Here is a 20459-nt window from a genome sequence, read left to right as displayed (position 1 = left end):
ACTCTAATCTGGCCTTCCTGTTTTTGAGGCTCACCAATGGTTTACATCTTGTGGTGAACACTCTGTATTCACTCTGGTGAAGTCTTCTCTTGATTGTTGACTTTGACACACATACACCTACCTCCTGGAGAGTGTTCTTGATCTGGCCAACTGTTGTGAAGGGTGTTTTCTTCACCAGGGAAATAATTCTTCGGTCATCCACCACAGTTGTTTTCTGTGGTCTTCCAGGTCTTTTGGTGTTGTTGAGCTCACCGATGCGTTCTTTCTTTTTAAGAATGTTCCAAACCGTTGTTTTGGCCACGCCTAATGTTTTTGCCATCTCTCTGATGGGTTTGTTTATTTTTTTCATCCCAATGATGGCTTGCTTTGCTGATAGTGACAGCTCTTTGGATCTCATCTCGAGAGACAGCAACAGATTCCAAATGCAAATAGCACACTTGAAATGAACGCTGGACCTTTTATCTGCTCATTGTAATTGAGATAATGAGGGAATAACACACACCTGGCCATGGAACAGCTGAGAAACCAATTGTCCCATTACATATGCAAACTGTCGTAATTCCTACACCGTTCACCTGATTTGGATGTAAATACCCTCAAATTAAAGCTGACAGTCTGCAGTTAAAGCACATTTTATTCGTTTCATTTCAAATCCATTGTGGTGGTGTATAGAGCCAAAAATGTTAGAATTGTGTCGCTGTCCCAATATTTATGGACCTGACTGTAGTCTTTTCTCCAATGGAGAGTGGGAGTTTGTAGTCTGCGCAGAACATGTTTATATGCCAGACCGACACAGCCAGCCACTGACTTTTATTATGGGTCTATGATATAGATGGTATATATCACTGCACTATATGTGTTGGAAGGTGGAGGTTGAATAAATGTAGATGTATCAAAATGTCCAGATAAAAGTGTGTAGTTTGACAGCTACTATGATTATCTTATTAGGGGAGCAATGTAACTGGATGGCGTTAGTTTAAATATGCACTAGATCAGAGGTGCACAACGTCTTCTGAACCAATGACGGGGGACGAAAATAAAATTTAAAGGGGTATAAACAAATGAAATACTGTACTGTATTAATGCCATTTTGAACACTAAGTTCCAGGACTCCCATCTAATGGGAGAAATACATGTGAGCAGCCACAAGACATACATGCCTGTTACCAGATGGTTGGGGACCGCACAGAATGGCATCAAGGGCCGCAGGTTGTGCACCCCTGCACTAGATCTATGGTCACATTAACCTTTTAATGACCAGGAAATTTTCCATTTTTTCATTTTCATTTCTTACTCTCAGCCTTCCCAAAACCATAACTTTTTAATTATTTCATTCACATAGCCATACGAGGGCTTGTTTTTTTGCGGGACAAGTTGTACTTTCTAATGGCACCGTTGGCAAAAAAAAAAAAATTCTAATGGGGTGGAATATAAAAAAAAAAAAAAAAAAAAAAAAAAAAAAAACACATAAAAACTGAATTTTCCACCACAGTTTTATGGGTTTTGTTTTTACGTTTCCTATGTGGTAAAACTGACCTGTTACCAGGGGCTTACATAGAAATCACTGGGAACCATAGCAAGAATCTAAATTGGGCCCCCAATTCCCCTTTTATAGCCCCTCCCACTATCCATTCCAGGCGTCTCCCTTTGTTCCATGAACTATGCTTGCTGCTGCGTTTTATAATTTATGCCATCAGGGCCGGATTGGGATTTCAAAACAGCCCTGGCACACAAAAGAGGTATAATAGATGCAGTGTGTACAGGTATATAGTAAATACAGCAGTGTACTGATATGTGAGGTACAGGGGATAATATATGCAGTGTGTACAGGTACAGTTGCAAGAAAAAGTATGTGAACCCTTTGGAATAATATGGATTTCTGCACAAATTGGTCATAAAATGTGATCTGATCTTCATCTAAGTCACAACAATGGACAATCACAGTCTGCTTAAACTAATAACACACAAAGAATTAAATGTCACCATGTTTTTATTGAACACACCATGTAAACATTCATAGTGTAGGTGGAAAAAGTATGTGAACCCTTGGATTTAATAACTGGTTGAACCTCCTTTGGCAGCAATAACTTCAACCAAACGTTTCCTGTAGTTGCAGATCAGACGTGCACAATGGTCAGGAGTAATTCTTGACCATTCCTCTTTACAGAACTGTTTCAGTTCAGCAATATTCTTGGGATGTCTGGTGTGAATCGCTTTCTTGAGGTCATGCCACAGCATCTCAATCGGGTTTAGGTCAGGACTCTGACTGGGCCACTCCAGAAGGCGTATTTTCTTCTGTTTAAGCCATTCTGTTGTTGATTTACTTCTATGCTTTGGGTCGTTGTCCTGTTGCAACACCCATCTTCTGTTGAGCTTCAGCTGGTGGACAGATGGCCTTAAGTTCTCCTGCAAAATGTCTTGATAAACTTGGGAATTAATTTTTCCTTCGATGATAGCAATCTGACCAGGCCCTGACGCAGCAAAGCACCCCAAACCATGATGAACCCACCACCATACTTCACAGTTGGGATGAGGTTTTGATGTTGGTGTGCTGTGCCTCTTTTTCTCCACACATAGTGTTGTGTGTTTCTTCCAAACAACTCAACTTTGGTTTCATCTGTCCACAGAATATTTTGCCAGTACTGCTGTGGAACATCTTCTTGTGCAAACTGTAAACGTGCAGCAATGTTTTTTTTAGACAGCAGTGGCTTCCTCTGTGGTATCCTCCCATGAAATCCATTCTTGTTTAGTGTTTTACGTATCGTAGATTCGCTAACAGGGATGTTAGCATATGCCAGAGACTTTTGTAAGTCTTTAGCTGACACTCTAGGATTCTTCTTCACCTCATTGAGCAGTCTGTGCTGTGCTCTTGCAGTCATCTTTACAGGACAGCCACTCCGATGGAGAGTAGCAGCAGTGCTGAACTTTCTCCATGTATAATTTGTCTTCGTGGACTGATGAACATCAAGGCTTTTGGAGATACTTTTATAACCCTTTCCAGCTTTATGCAAGTCAACAATTCTTAATCGTAGGTCTTCTGAGAGCTCTTCTGTGCGAGGCATCATTCACATCAGGCAATGCTTCTTGTGAAAAGAAAACCCAGAACTGGTGTGTGTTTTTTATAGGGCAGGGCAGCTGTAACCAACACCTCCAATCTCATTTCATTGATTGGAGTCCAGTTGGCTGACACCTCACTCCCATTAGCTCTTGGAGATGTCATTAGTCTAGGGGTTCACATACTTTTTCCACCTGCACTGTGAATGTTTACATGGTGTGTTCAATAAAAACATGGTAACATTTAATTATTTGTGTTATTAGTTTAAGCAGACTGTGATTGTCTATTGTTGTGACTTAGATCAAGATCAGATCACATTTTATGACCAATTTGTGCAGAAATCCATATCATTCCAAAGGGTTCACATACTTTTTCTTGCAACTGTATATAGTATATACAGCAGGTACTGACATGTGAGGTATGAGGTATAATAGATGCAGTGTGTACAGGTATATAGTAAATACCGCAGGTACTGACATGTGAGGTATGAATTTTTATTTACATTTTTGGGAAAGGGGGGCGATTTGAATTTATAGTAACTAAAGTGCAGCAGCCTCCTGTCACTCAGAAAGACAGAGGCACCTGCACACACACACTGGCTCCCCCGATCCTCGCCAGGGAGAACTGGAGCATGGTTTTTATCATCGCAGATGCCGTGGTCACATTTGTCCACCACAGCATCTGAAGGGTTAAATGTCCGAGATCAGCGTTACCACCGGTTGCGGACATAAGTCTACTTTAACAATGGCGTTTTGGCTTTCCGTTTGTGAGATCCGTTCAGGGCTTCCACAAGCAGTCCAAAACGGATCAGTTTGCATTCTAATCCATTCTGAATGGAAAAGGATCCGCTCAGAATGCATCAGTTCAGTCTCCATTCCGCTTTGGAGACTGACACCAAAACGCTGCCTGCAGTGTTTTGCTGTCCGTCTGATTAAACTGAGCTAAACGGACACACAATTAAGTCAATGGGGACGGATCCGTTTTCTATGACACAATCTGGCACAATAGAAAACGGATCCGTCCTTCCATTGACTTTCAATGGTGTTCAAGACGGCTCCGTCTTGGCTATGTTAAAGATAATACAAACGGATCTGTTCTGAACGGATGCAAACGGTTGTATTATCCGAACGGATCCGTTCATGACGGATCCATACAAAACGAGAGTATGAAAGCAGCCTTAGCCACGGGTGATTGCTGCTTAGGCTACTTTCACACTCGCGTTTGGTGCGGATCAGTCTTGTATCTGCACAGGCGGATCCGCACCAATAACGCTTGTATCCGTTTATAACGGATCAGTTTGCATTATTCATTCAAAAAAAACTTTTTATGTTACATCCCAAGCCCCTTTCCAGTCACCGTAGTTGGAGCCGGAGCACTTGACAGCGAGACAAAGAGCACACATTCCTCGGCCCTGATCACCAGCTCAGACATCATCCTAATGCTCTTTACCAGCATGAAACAGCCACAAGCTCGGACAAGTAAAGCTGTAAAAAACAAGCTGGATGAATTACCATGTGTCATAATTGTGCGTCTTCAAAGGCAGCACGACAAGTACTTGAGATGAGTAATCTCTGCGAGCAGTGGATATATATTGATCTGTTTTCTCAGTCAGGCGTGAGCTGAAATAATCTGTGCTGCTGTTAGCTCAGAATGATATCATTAACAGCAAAAGGTTGTTCAGTTTAAGTAAACTTGATCTCCCTCCACTAGATGACCAGCACACGGGCTCAGTGGGAGCGCTGGTGTCCTAGGTTGGAATCCATGGCATTTGTATGTTCTCCCTGTGTTTCCTCCCACACTCTAAAGACACTATGATAGGGAACTTAGGCTCCATTCACACGTCCGTGGTGTGTTGCGGACCCGCAAATTGTGGATCCGCAACACACCCGCCCAGCACCCCTATAGAAATGCCTATTCTTGTCCGCAAGCTGCGGACAAGAATAGGACATGTTCTATCTTTTGCGGAGCTGCGGACCTGAAGATCGGTGCCGCGCTCCGCAAATGCGGATGCTGACAGCACACTGTGTGCTGTCCGCATCCATTCCGTCCCCATAGAAAATGAATGGGTCCGCACCCGTTTCGCAAAATTGCGGAACGGATGCGGACCCATTTGCGGACGTGTGAATGGAGCCTTAGAGTGTGAGCTCCACTGGTGACAGCGAGTGATGCCTATAAAGCGCTGTGGAATATGTCAGCGCTATATAAGGCCTTATTCACACGTCCATCATGAAATCCGTGATAAGATGGTCAGCCATCATCTATGAAGATTTCCATGAAGGCCCTGTGTTTGGTCCGTGTGTCCGTTTTTTTGCTCTCAATGTGTCATCTGTATTCCACTGACACTGGACAGCTGAAAATTAATACATTTTCAGAGCATCTCCTATAAATGGTCTGCGAAACATGGATGGCGCCTGTGTTGTGTCACAGACAAACCACGGACATGCTAAAACAAGGATGTGTGAATAAAAACATTAAAATAAAGGTATGAGTGCTGTCGTGGAGAACACGTATAGCACATGTACGTGAAGCACTGACGTGGGAATAAAAAAATAAAAAATTCTCTAGATCAGGGATGCTCAACCTACGGCCCTCCAGCTGTTGCAAAACTACAACTCCCAGCATGCCCGAACAGCCTACAGCAGGGAATTGTGGGAGTTGTGAGTTTATAACAGCTGGAGGGCTGCAGGTTGAGCATGCCTGATCTAGATATTTAGTCTACCGCTTGCTCATATATGGAATTTGGGGAAGACCAGTGTAGTAATTTAGTCGCCAATAGCCCCTATCATAGTTCGTATAGAAATAAAATATCTGGTCCAATTATAAAGGGGTTCAGAGCTGAACCCGGACATGACCCCATTTTCACCCAGGCAGCCCCCAAAGGCTTTTTGGTTTATCTTTTTAGGCTGCTAAGGCTACTTTCACACTTGGGTTGTTCGATTCCGGCAGGCAGTTCAGCCTGAACTGCCTGCCTGATCAGGAAAACTGTATGCAAAACGCATGTCATATTGCAGACTGATCAGGGTCCTGATCCGTCTGACAAATGCATTGCAATACCGGATCAGTTTTTCCGGTGTCATCTGAAAAACCAGATCCGTTTTACTGGAACACGCAATACTGGATCCGGCATTAATACATTTGAATGGAAATTAATGCTGGATCTGGCATTCAGGCAAGTGTTCCCGGAATTTTGGCCGGAGAAAATACCGCAGCATGCTGCGGCATTTTCTCTGGCCAAATACCGTAAGAGGGACTGAACTGATGCATCCTGATGCATACTAAACGGATTGCTCTCCATTCAGAATGCATTAGGATAAAACTGATCATTTTTTTGCCGGTATTGAGCCCCTAGGACGGAACTCAATACCGGAAAAGAATAACGCTAGTGTGAAAGTACCCTTAAGCGGAGGCTTCCGCCCAGCAGTGTGTTCGGTGACATCACCGGCTCTGATGGGTGGGCACTAAAGCCCGTCCATTACTGCCGATGCCTAGCAGTCTTTATGGAGAGCTGGTACATCACTGGATCTCCTAAAAAATCCTTTGTCCTGCGCGATTCAGCTCATATTACGGAGGCTGCATGGGTGAAAATCTGGGTATGTCCTGGTTCAGCTCTGAACACGGACACCCTCTTTAACTAGTAGTGAGTCCCTGGCATGTTGTGAAAAGTGAAGCGCAAACTTGTCCTCATGCATTCTGAACAGAAAGAGATCCGTTCAGGATGCATCAGGATGCCTCCCATTCCGTGAGCATTCGGTTTTGTGACCTGACACAAAACCGCTGCAAGCTGTGGTTTTGTGTCCGGTCATCAAAACGGAACAAACCGGATCAGTCACTAAAAACAATGCAAGTCAATGGTGACGGATCCAGTTTTTTTTAGGATAAAAAAAAAATTAAAAAAAATAAATAAAACGGCTACGTCACCCACCGACTTTCAATGTATATCAATTTCATACAACTGTATCCTAGCAGAACGGATGCGTACTGATCTGTAGTCAAAACGGATCTCTGCTGGATCTCAAAACCTGAAACCAAAACACATATGGGTTCTCCTAGAATGATTTAAAATGGCTGCCAGCAACCTGTTGTGAAATGTGAGGAGGATTAGTTGCCTCCACTTGCACAGCTGCCTAGGTTGGTGAGAGTCCAGGGCCTAACTACACAGTACACTCTGACACTGGTGTGTGTTTCTGTCAGGCTGCTCAGCCATGATGGCATAGGCAGGATCACATCATTACCATCTATGGTAGAGCACTGCAGTCTGTAGTGAGGCTCCTCACCCCCCAGGCAGCTCACATTCTAGAACAGGTTGCTGGTGGGAATTTTAATCATTCCCAGAGAACCCCTCTAAGGGTGGGTTCAGACAAGGTTTATTTTCTGGTATTTTAGGCTTTTGCGTTTTTTTGTCACGCTTTTTTTTACCTTCTGCATTTCTAAGGAAAAAACTCCAGCTCCGGTAGTCTACAGGAAATATTAAAGGGTCACTGAGTTTGCATGAAGCTTTTCATATGTCAGAGACATGTTTGTTGCGGGTCTGAGTGCTACGACCTTCGTCGAACTCTAGAACGAGGAGAAAGAAGTGCTGGCATACCGTGCTCTCTCCTTGCTGCAGGAGAGGAAGCAAGACGGACAACAGAAAGTCTATGGGCCTGTCTTGATTCCATCTCCTGCAGTGAGGAGAGAGCGTGTTAGGTGAGCGCTTCTCTCTCCTCGTTCTAGCAATCAGTGGAGGTCTCAGCACTTACACCCCCAAGATAAAAACCTTTGAAAAATCACTGATCCTCTCAACACAAAAGACACTGGTGTTTTAGCGTAGTGGTACTTTTCCACCCTTGAAGTGCATATTTTGATTAACAGTTTTGTGCAGTTCGGTGTCTCTTCCCACATTGCCTGGCTTCTTCACCCACAGACCTCCGCTGGTAACTTTTGCAGCTTTAAAAAACAATATGTGATGGTGTTTTTTTTAATGGATTTCACTTTTTACATACAGCTCTCCAGCGGAAGAGGGTCGGAGCGGAGAACATGCTTTCCTCTAAAATAACACTTTGCAAGCACTACAATGCCAGGAAGTGAAACACACTAAACAGGCAGTAAAGCCTCAAAAACACATAAAGTCAGGCATTTTTACTGCTTTTCTGGGCCAAAAAAAAAAGCCTAAAAAAACATCTTGACCAGCGTTTGCCATACAACATTTTTTCCACCTACAGTAGTATTTTTAATCCTGTTTTTTGCATGCCTAGTGTTTTGTTTTTGACAGAAAAGCATGTGCCCCTTGTAAAATAACTGATATAGATATACACACACACACACACACACACACACACACTAGTTTAGGGCTCATGCACACTAACATTTTTGGTCCGCATCCGATCCGCATTTATTGCAGGTCGGATATGGACCTATTCATTTCAATGGGGCTGCAAAAAATGTGGACAGCACACCCATGGGTTGTCCGCATCTGTACCTCCGTTCCGCGTCCCCGAAAAAAATAGAACCTGTCGTATTCTTGTCCGTTTTACGGACAAAGATAGGACTGTTCTATTAGGGGCTGGCCATTCAGTTCCGCAAAATGTGGAACGCACACAGCCAGGACCCATATTTTGTGGATTTGCAATTTGTGGACAGCAAAAACGCACGGGCCGTGTGTATGAGCCCTTAAAAATAGCCGTGCAAAAACACCATTAAAAAAGTCAATACACACTGCATATATGTTTTTTAAGGCTGTAAAAACAGTAGTCTATGGAAGGGGGGGACGGGGGGACACCAGACCATGAGCATGCTGTGATTTCAAACAAAAAAACTGCCATTGACTGGGAAAAAAAAGCTCCTGCATTTTTTTTTAACATTCCAATAGACTTCCACCCAACATCTGAAATTTGCATTTTTTTGGGCTAAAATGCAGCAAAACAAAAAACGATAAGCATCCAAAAACACCAGAAAAAAACTGCATGTCTGCCTTAGACTTATGCTTGTTTTTCCGTGCGGATTCTTGTGTGGAATAACTCCAGCCTATAGACAAGCAAGTGACATGTGGTTTTTGGTGTGGAAAGGCCCAGAAGTCAGCATGGAAATTTGTGCAGAATTTCTGTGACAAAACTCGCACCCATTTGCCAGTAGCCTTAAAGGGAACCTGTCACCAGGATTTAGTGTATAGAGCTGGGGACATGGGCTGCTAGATGGTCGCTAGCACATCCGCAATACCCAGCCCCCACAGCTCTCTGCGCTTTTATTGTGTTAAAAACCCTTTTTGATCCATATGCAAATGACCTGATATGAGTCCTGTATCCGGAGATGAGTCAAGCGGAAAGGAGCCCAGCACCGCCCCGCGTCCTCCGAATCTCCTCCTTGCTGGCTGACGTCACAGAGCTGTAGCGGTGAAATCTCGCGATGCGCGAGCTAGCGCATGCGTAGTTCGTTCCCTGTGCTGATGCCAGCACAGGGAATGAACATGATGGCGACACTGCGCATGCGCTAGCTCGCGCATCGCAAGATTTCGGCGATCCACCAGTGGAGATTCGGAGGACGCGGGGCGGTGCTGGGCTCCTTTCCGCTTGACTCATCTCCGGATACAGGACTCATATCAGGTCATTTGCATATGGATCAAAAAGGTTTTTTAACACAATAAAAGCGCAGAGAGCTGTGGGGGCTGGGTATTGCAGATGTGCTAGCGGCCACCTAGTAGCCCATGTCCCCAGCTCTATACACTAAATCCTGGTGACAGGTTCCCTTTAAGGTACAACCAAATGGCGTGGTCATGTTGCTGTTGCGACACGGCTGTACTGTGGTCGAGTACGCTAAGGTCGTATAGGTCGTCTGACACCCAGGACTGTTGTTGATCAGCTGTTTGAGAAGGTAGTGGCACTCGTAGTAGTGCTGCGGCCTTCTCCCTGCTTTCACTAGGCCATGTGAGGTCACGTGGCCTAGCCGCAGCTCAGCCCTATAGAAGTGCATGGAGCTGAGCGCAGGTGGGTGTCAGACCCCCCACCCCCAATCAGATACTGATAACCTATCCAGAAGATCGGTCATCAGTTATAAAGTCTGGGAAAAACCCTTTAAGAGAAAAGGGATGGATGAATTAACCCCCACACCTCTTGTCACACTCTGATCTTCCATTTGACAAATGGCAATCTCCAAACATGATGTACAAGCATCTGGAAATTTTGTACTAGAAAAAGGTTCTGACTAGCACAAAATATGCTTCCAACCTAATGATAAGATTCAGATTCACATGCACACAGCAAAATAAGGCCATAAGTTTTAAGCAGTTTTGGTCATGTTAAACTGTTAACAGCAGTAGGAAGGGACAGAGGAGAGCTTTTCTGATCAGGAGTAGTGTGAATATGAAGTTTTATTCTGCCACATTCTGCTCTTTCATGTGCCCCCGATGGGAGTTCACTGTGAAGTGCTCTCTGCATTGAGCTGCTTCAATGCTCCTCCCCTCTGCTTTGAGCTGTAGCAGCCAAACGGGAAGGCACTACAACTACCAGTCAGAGGGGAGGGGCCGTGAAGCAGATCACTACAGAGAGCTCTTCACAGTGAAGCCCCACCCTGGGCACTTGAGCAGAATTTGGCAGAATAAAACTTCATACTCACACTACTCCTGATGAGAAAAAGCTCCACAGAAATCAAGTTTGTACTGCTTGCTTCAGCCCCTAACTAGTGCTGCCAACAGTTTAACAAGGCTGACAGACCCCCTCCAAAAATATTTTTGAAGGTCGTCAGTACATTGCCTAATCCGAATGCAGGAGCCACATGTGGATTACTGCTAACTGCTGGCAAGTAACTGTGCTTGCTATTGTTTCAGATAGCAATTACAGGTGCAGAAGGGGCCACACTATGTACACCCAACCTATTTGGGTTTAAGTAAAAATTCTGCTTCATTTGGCTCCTACAGCTTTCTCGCATATACACTACACTACCACTCAATAACAATTCCCTCACACCATGAGGCGGTCTGTTGGCTCAGGCCTCCCACCTGCAGGAATAGTGAACGCAACTGTGAACGCATCCCAAGCTTATTTAGGCTACCGGCACATAAGTCAAGGCTGTATTGTCAATTTCTGCACCAACAACCCAAACCACGTGTTACTTGCGTATTACAAGCGGTTTTCCCGCAGATCCCAACTTTGCATTGAAAAGAGTGAAATCCACACAAAAGAACAGCACAAATAAAGAAAAAAAAAAGCCAAGTGTACAAACTGTATTATGCTGCAGTTTTTCTGCAGATAAACCACTCGTAATCTGCAACGTGTGCAGATAGCCTAAGGCCCAATTCACATGACCTATTCATTTCAATGGGGCCGCAAAAAAGTCTGTTCCGCAGCTCCGCAAAAAAGGTAGAACATGTCCTATTCTTGTTCGTTTTGCGGATAAGAATACGCATTTCTAACACAGGACAGAACATGTAGGACCGCAAAAAGTGGTACACACATGGCCAGTATCCGTAATTTGCGGACCACAAAACTGATATGGCCGTGTGAATGGACACTTATGCTGGATTTGTACACACAAATCGATGTGCAGAAACTGGTCCGAGATGGACGTTCACACACAGATATTTTCTCAGGATAGAACTAGTTCTCATCTTCCTCATCTAATTCCCTATGAAAAGGCCTTACTCACACAGTGTTCGGTCAGTGATTGTGAGCCAAAACCTGGTGTGGATCCAATTCACACAACAGGTCGTTCCCTCATACCTTCTGTCTGGGCCGGTTCCGCTCCTGGCTTTGGCTCACAATCACTAAAGATACAAACTGAAAAGACTAGCGTGGCATTAGCAGGAGTTGCTCAAACCCACATGCAGTCGTGCATATATATAGGGGAGCAAATCCTGCACTTGTGGCCCGTTGCTAATGGCAATCCCCAGCAAAATGCATACGGTGGAGGATGCCCGCGGCGAACCACAAGTACCACAATAGACATCCTACACAAGGTAACAAGTGCGGATGTGATAATTAATATAACAGACTTGAGCCGTATGGGCATTAACAGGAGCCAGTGGGCAAATTACAGGAGCATGAGGCCGACTCACAAACAACTCACCAGTTACCTCCAGCATGTAACCATGCTTGCAGTGGGAGGAGGGAGGAGTCTGCGAGTCCCACTCAAGACTGGCTGATATAGCCCAGGCTTCACAGGTGCACCTAAATGTGACCTATATATATGCACGACTGCATGTGGGTTTGAGCAACTCCTGCTAATGCCGCGCTAGTCTTTTCAGTTTGTATATATAGAGATTCCTAGAGGTGTATAAACTCCAATTTAAATGTGCCTGTTTTCCATCTACAGGCCACATTTAGGTGCACCTGTGAGGCCTGGGACATATCAGCCAGTCTTGAGTGGGACTCGCAGACTCCTCCCTCCTCCCACTGCAAGCATGGTCACATGCTGGAGGTAACTGGTGAGTTGTTTGTGAGTCGGCCTCATGCTCCTGTAATTTGCCCACTGGCTCCTGGTAATGCCCATACGGCTCAGTTAGGAGAGTGTTAGGTCCCGGGCTACTTGAGAAACCTCCAGCATGTAACCTTGGCGTGGTGCCCGGGCTTAGACATGTCCTACACCGTAGGATATGTTGACTAATCTCTCAATTTTAAAATCAGTTTGAGGGTTTAGTAAGATTGCAGCGTGCACCTGTTTTTGCTATTATTTTGTTATATTGTTATATTTATCACTAAAGGCCTAAAGCTTTCTTTCAGACGCTGTTTGCACATTACAGTCATTGTGACTGGCAAACAAATACTTACACACGAGATCCGTTTTCTAGCTGATGAGACTCATTTCTATCAGATCAAATGGTCATATAGGCATTGTTCATATTTCCATTTTTCAGTGGAAAACTCCCAGAACCATGCACTACTTTGGTCCATGAAAAGGACCATCCACGCCCATTGAAGTCTATGGATCCGTGAAAAACCAATGACAACATGGATGGCATCTGTGTTGTAGTGGCTTTTCATGGACCATTGGCAAGAGATGCTAAGGAAAGTAATTTTCAGTTGAGCAATGTCCGTGGAATACGGATTACACACATAGGGCAAAAAAGAACAGACACACGGCCCAAACACAGATTCTTCATGGACATATTTTCCATGTCAAGTGGACACAGAAATATAAACGCAACCTTGGGCCTTGTCCACATTTCCGTATCAGTTTCAAGTCTGTGAAAAAAGCGTCCTTACTTCATCCGTAATCCACGGACGCTGCTCAGCTGAAAATTACATGTCCAGAGTATCTCCTATTCAGTGAAAAACGGACGCACCATGGATGCCATCCATGTCGTGTCCGTGATTTTCACAGACCCATACACTTCAATGGGCGTGTTTGGTCCGCATCACGGTCCAAAGTACTGCATGTCTCCGTGATTTTTTTACCGACCCATTGTCAGTAAAAAAAATTAAATAAAATACTGATCAGACACATTCAAATCAATAGGTACATGTGCTGGAAATATGGATGAGGCCTTAGGCTCCGTTTACAAGGACAGATATCGGGAACGAAGCAGACGTTCCTGATATTTGCCTGATCACCAGTGGAGATGAGGGCTGTATTCACATGCAGCAATCGATAGAGCGATCACTTGTGCCCAGAGAATCATTAGTCGTGTGCCTCAGATCTGCTGCACAGTAACAATGATTTGTGGTGACAGCCAGAAGATAACATCACCTGATGGACGAGGGTGTGCTTGTTCATTGAGTGACCGCCGACCCCTTTTACACAGGGCAGTTATTGGGAACGAGCATTTATATGAACACTCATCCCTGCTTGATCATTGGGCCGTGTAAAAGGACCTATAGGGTCCATTCACACTGTCCGTATGTGTTTTGCGGATCTGCAAAACACAGACACCAGCAATGTGCGTTCCGCATTTCGCAGACCGCACATTGCCGGGACTCTCATAGAAAATGCCTTTTCTTGTCCACAATTGCAGACAAGAATAGGACATGTTCTATTTTTTTGCGAAACGGAAGTGCGGATGCGGACAACACATTCCGGCCCCATTGAAAATGAATGGGTCTGCACCTGTTCCGCAAAATCCATTTTGCAGACGTGTGAATGGACCCTAAGGCTAGGGTTACATGGCGGCTTTTTGTCGCTGAAATGTCGCACAACACTCTTTGTAATGACACTCAATAGTGTCGCACTGCAACAGTCGCGTCATAGTCGCAGCATGTTGCAGTGCGACACCATTGACTATCATTTCAAAAAATGTCGCAAAACTTTTCAGCAACACACGTCACTGTATAGCTGCACACTTTTTTTGTCGTGCGACATGTCACCGTGTAGCCCGAGCCTTACAGAGTTACATTGAAATATATTGTTCTAGTGTGGAACAGCAGTGCCGACTGAGTATTTCAGCGCAGCTCTGAGTACTGACAGAGAAGGAACGGTGGGGGTTAACAGGAAAATAAAAAATAGTGATCTGGACCCACTAGGTGCAGCACTACTGATAACAGGCCAGAATCCTGGTGACAGTCCTTTCAAACCATATTTATTCCGATACAGTTTCTGAAATTCCTGACGTTTTCTACATTCCTGTAAGTAAATCTGCAGTGCAGTGTGCATTCAATGAATGGAAAACACTAAAATCAATGAATTTATCTTCAGAAAAAGTTAGTAAAGCTCTATATGCAAGGCCGGGAAATGAAGAGAGTCATGTGCAAGTCTAAATAGGAATAAAAGAGACATGCAAGGCCACTTTCACACTGGCATTTTGGCTTTCCATTTCAGAGATCCGTTCAGGGCTCTCACAAGCGGTCCAAAACGGACCTAATGCATTCTGAATGGAAAAGGATCCGCTCAGAATACATCAGTTTGCCTCCGATCAGTCTCCATTCCGCTATGGAGGTGGAGACTAAAACCCTGCCTGCAGCGTTTTGCTGTCCGTCCTGGGATGTTGAGCGAGACGGATTCGTCCTGACACACAATGTAAGTCAATGGAGACGGATCAGTTTTCTCTGACACTATAGAAAACGGATCCGTACCCCATTGACTTTCAATGGTGTTTAAGACGGATCAGTCATGGCTATAGAAGACATAATACAACCGGATCCGTTCGTGACGGATGCATGCGGTTGAATTATTGTAACGGAAGCGTTTTTGCAGATCCATGACGGATCCACAAAAAACGCTAATGTGAAAGTAGCCTAAGAAGGAGCTGCTGTATTCAGTGCTTGCCATGAAAGAGTAGTCCAGGAATAAGTAACTTTTCACAGCCTGCCTCTACTATAGAAGGATTCATATTATCTGCTCCCTGCAGCTCCAGTCCTGTGTACTGGCTCCTGTGTGGGGGACACAGGGGAGCCAGAACGACGGGGAGTAGGTAAGTATGATTCTTTCCATAGCAGAGGCAGGCTGCAGGCACCTGTGAGAAGTTACTTATTCCCAGACAACACCATAACTGCTGGATTTCTGTTCTGTCTAGGGTTGAAGAGCATGTGCAGCACAGTTTCAGACATTGTAACTATTGGTCTTGGAGCAGCATGAAAAAACCTAGTATAAGGACAGGAGAGAACACAGGAGAGGTGAGGACTGATTATCATTAGAACACCCTGCTTATCACTGTTTATAGTATAGGGACGGACAGGAGAGAACACAGGAGAGGTGAGGACGGATTATCTATCACCACTAGAACACCCTGCTTATCACTGTTTATAGTATAAGGACAGGAGAGAACACAGGAGAGATGAGGACTGATTATCTATCACCACTAGAACACCCTGCTTATCACTGTTTATAGTATAAGGACAGGCGAGGACTGATCATCTATCACCACTATCACACCCTGCTTATCACTGATTATAGTATAAGGACAAGAGAGAACACAGGAGAGGTGAGAACTGATTATCTATAATCAGTAGCACACCCTGCCTATCACTGATTATAGTATAAGGACAGGAGAGGTGAGAACTGAATACCTTTCATCAGTAGCACACCCTGCTTATCACTGATTATAGTATAAGGACAGGAGAGGTGAGGACTGATTATCTATCATCAGTAGCACACCCTGCATATCACTGATTATAGTATAAGGACAGGAGAGAACACAGGAGAGGTGAGAACTGATTTTCTATCACCACTAGAACACCCTGCTTATCACTGTTTATAGTATAAGGACAGGCGAGGTGAGGACTGATCATCTATCACCACTATCACACCCTGCTTATCACTGATTATAGTATAAGGACAGGAGAGAACACAGGAGAGGTGAGAACTGATTATCTATAATCAGTAGCACACCCTGCCTATCACTGATTATAGTATAAGGACAGGAGAGGTGAGAACTGATTACCTTTTATCAGTAGCACACCCTGCCTATCACTGATAATAGTATAAGGACAGGAGAGAACACAGGAGAGGTGAGGACTGATTATCATCAGTAGCCCACCCTGCTTATCACTGTTTATAGTATAAGGACAGGCGAGGTGAGGACTGATCATCTATCACAACTAGAACACCCTGCTTATCACTGTTTATAGTATAAGGACAGGCGAGGTGAGGACTGATTATCTATCATCACTAGAACACCCTGCTTATCACTGTTTATAGTATAAGGACAGGAGAGAAGACAGGAGAGGTGAGAACTGATTATCATCAGTAGCACACCCTGCTCATCACTGATTATAGTATAAGGACAGGCGAGGTGAGGAGTGATTATCTATCATCACTAGAACACCCTGCTCATCACTGATTATAGTATAAGGACAGGAGAGAACACAGGAGAGGTGAGAACTGATTAATATTTCTAAACATTTCCAAATGTATATGAAAATTCATTGAACTATTAATAATATTTTTTTTACGCTGAAGTACATTTCTACCGAATCCACAGCCCTGGACAGCAGCAGACTGAGGTGAGAGATGCATGGGAGGAGGGCCACTGTGATGGCTTCTCCTTGTACAGATTCATTGCGTGGAGCACGTAACTGTTTACACAGGTCCATGTGCTGCTGACAAATGATTTCATGAACTGCATAAAAAAGGTCTGCTCATCTGCAGGGTGATCAGCGGCACCCTTTATACGGGGGAAATTATCTGGGACAAGCGTTTGTATGAACGCATTCACAGCGCGGCACTTAATAGTCAACAATAGCAAACTGATGAGTAACCGCGTCAAGAAGCTTCACCGATACCAGCTACTAGGCCATTGTGTGCAACCTGACAAACTTCAGCCTGGTGTGACTTGTGACCATCAGACCGCTGGGGTCTTCCCTGACAGTAGGACAGCGGGGGAACATTTGTGTCAGTGCTGGGATGCAGGTCATACATCATAGCAGGCGCCTTCTAGAACCAGTCGATGTAACAGAACGGCTGCCGCATACCAATCTGCTGTCTTCTCGGTGGAGGAAAACTGATTCACATCCTTCATTCCCACAAAACAGGAAAGGCTGATCTAGAACAGGAAGCACATGGCATATCCGGAGTAACGTTTCATCCAGAAAGCGCTGTTCATATCGGGTGCGCCCATCACAACACCCTCTTCCTGACTAGAACATGGTCACACCATATACTTCAATACATCCCAATAGACAATATAGCAATATATCAAACACCAGCATGAATGTTAGTGAATTTGCTGGGGCCTGTGTCCTGGCCCCCACAGCTGCCCGGTGGCGAGAACGACATAAAAATGTGGTGTGCCTCTAAATTTAGGCACACAGGTGCGGCTTTTTTAGGATCGTGTGACTTTACGCCTGAAACGGACGTAAGGGGTCCCATGATAAATGACACCCATGCACCTACTACCGACCCCTCCAGGATACATACTAAGGCCTCACGCACACGACCGATGTTCTGGTCCGCATCCGAGCTGCAGTTTTTGCGGCTTGGATGCGGAACCATTCACTTCAACGGGGCTGCAGAATATGCGGACAGCACTCCGTTTGCTGTCCGCATCCGTTGCTCCGTTGCGTAGCCCAGCGAAAAAAATATAACGTGTCCTATTCTTGTCCGTTTTGCGGACAAGAATAGGAATTTCTACAATGGGCAGCTTGCTCCGTTCCGCAAATTGCGGACCGCAAAAAAACGGAACAGTCGTGTGTATGAGGCCTAAGAGGTCCAGTCTCCACTGTGCTGTGTCTGGCCTTCCAGTAGATGCGGCCTCTTCGGACAGCGGACACCCATCCATCTGGTACTGATGACCTATCCTGAGAAAAAGGCTGCAAAACACGGAAGCCGCCAGTGTGCCTTCTGCAATTTGCGGAACGGAACAGGCGGCCCATTGTAAAAATGCTTATTCTTGTCCGCAAAACGGACGAGAATAGGACACGTTATATTTTGTTAGCAGGGCCACAGAACGGAGCAACGGATGGGGACAGCACACGGAGTGCTGTCAGCATCTTTTGTGGCCTAATTAAGGTGAATGGGTCCTCACCCGAGCCGCAAAAACTGCAGCTCGGACGCGGACCAGAAGAACGGTCGTGTGCATGAGGCCTAAGTCATCAATATCAATTTCCCAGATAAACTCTTTAAAGGGAATCTGTCACCAGTGACCTCCCTATTGAACTGGTTGTATAGACACATTGCTCTGGTTCATCTAATTAAAAACGCTGTTAATCTGAGGCTCCGTTCCCGAGTTAGGATACTTTTTCTTAATATGCAAATTAGGGTTTGGTGCAAAGAGGGCGTCACCATTGCTCTTGTTGCACCCAAGCTCCACTCATTTATTTGGCCAACCCCTCCTCCTCTTCTTTGATGGACAGGGCCAGGCAATATTTACCCAGCAAGGGAGGAGAAGGCCACAGAAAAGAGCAGAGCTTGTGTGCAACAGGAGCAACGGTGACTCCCTCATTGCACCAAAGGCCTAATCTGCATATACTGTAAGGAAAAAGTATAATAGCTCGGGAATAGAGCCTTGGATCTACAGAAGAAAAACAGGGTATTAATCAGGTGAACCACTGGATAGAGAGGTCACTGTGCAGGAATACACCCAGTGATCGGTGAGCATTGCGTATTAATGGGACCCACGTACAGGACCCTCTGGCCATTGGATAGTAACCTAGGCAAATGTTTACCTAGCAAGCACGTGGCAGGCGAGCATACCTGTACAGCCCCTTTAATAACGCATGCCAATCAAAGAAATATTTACCATCGGTCCACTGAATGGGCGACAAATATCTGATCGCTGGGCACCCGACACTCATGATGCCCATCAACAACCAGCAATCAAATTTTGATCACCTACCCTAAGGCTACATTCACATGACGACAGTGGAAACAATTAAATAAAATACGGAAAAATGGTCCCCTTTAATTGTAGGGACTGCGAGTCCGTGAAAACAGACAATTAGGCCAGGTCCTATCATTTGACGGTCGTTCTTCACGTTCACGGCCTGGTGAATAGGCCCATAGACTACCATTATTCTTCAAATGGTCGAGTGAATGTAGCCTGAGGATAGACCATCAATAGCCCTGAAATAATGGGGTGTTATCCATGGCGCCCGGTTACCACTAGCAACGACAGATCGGTGGCGGTCACCGCGCACTACCCCCACTGTGCTGGACAACGTGACCCTATAAAGTAATACAATATGCCATCAATAGGTGCTGGTGATGAGCCCCCCTCCTCTGTGCCCAATCCCTCAGGGCAGGTGCCCGGCTGAGACCTTGTGGCACATCCACCCCCGAGATGTAAGATGGAGGCAGCCTGTCTGGCAGCTTCTGATGACATATGGAGGCTTACACTGCGGTGACGGGCGACGTCTCCATGCTGCGGGCAGATGTCAGCACCATTCCACGGGCTGGCAGAGCGGAGATCCCGCGGCTCACTCCATGCCCGGCAGCTCCGCTTCTCCTCCTCCTAGTCCCACCCGCCAGGCTCTCCCGGTAAACGGCAGCAGCAGCAGCAGCAGCAGGCGACCCGCAGCGGTCCGGTCTCTAAGTGAGCGGCTTACTACAAGGTAGTGTACTCTGTATCAACATCCTGACCTCGCGTCTCGTCAGCCAATTAGGACGGTGTTCACGAAAAGCAGTGGCGCCCTCTGCCTGTGGAAGACCGATCCCCACAAGGCGGGCGGCGTGTAGTCCTGTCATTAGTGTCACAGCAGCGGGACGAATAGGAGGAAGCTACCATTACTTACAGCGAGGGTTGCCAAACAGAACTTATCCCCAAATCACAGACAGCCAAAAAGAAAAACCTTAATGAATGATAAAACTTAGGCTCCATTCACACGTTCGCATTTTGCGGAACAGAATTGCAGACCCATTCATTTCTATGGGGTCACACTATGTGCTGTCCGGATCCGCCCTTCCGGGTCCGCAATTCAGTTCCCGAAAAAAATAGAACATGTCCTATTCTTGTCCGCAATTGCGGACAAGATTAGGCATTTTCTATTATAGTGCCGGCGATGTACGGTCCGCAAAATGCGGAACGCACGTCGCCGGTGTCCGTGTTTTGCAGATCTGTGGATGTGTG

The 20459-nt window shown here is 45.4% G+C and overlaps 1 protein-coding gene across 3 annotated transcripts in view; it reads right to left on the bottom strand.

Moving 5' to 3' along the window:
• Nucleotides 1–19984, bottom strand: part of KLHL2 (kelch like family member 2) — a 143995-nt gene extending 124011 nt beyond the window's left edge. For 2 of the 3 annotated variants that reach the window (XM_040418630.1, XM_040418631.1), the window contains exon 1: nt 19728–19984. In XM_040418630.1, coding sequence (XP_040274564.1) covers nt 19728–19777 — 50 coding nt within the window. In that variant the 5' untranslated portion in view covers nt 19778–19984. The remainder of the gene's footprint in view (nt 1–19727) is intronic. The other variant, XM_040418629.1, reaches the window with a different exon arrangement.
• Nucleotides 19985–20459: the final 475 nt, after the last annotated feature.

The sequence above is a fragment of the Bufo bufo genome, chromosome 2, assembly GCF_905171765.1.
Source record: "Bufo bufo chromosome 2, aBufBuf1.1, whole genome shotgun sequence".
NCBI lineage: Eukaryota > Metazoa > Chordata > Amphibia > Anura > Bufonidae > Bufo > Bufo bufo.
Note: the sequence above shows the minus strand (reverse complement) of the source record. Positions and strands in the feature narration are given on the sequence as shown.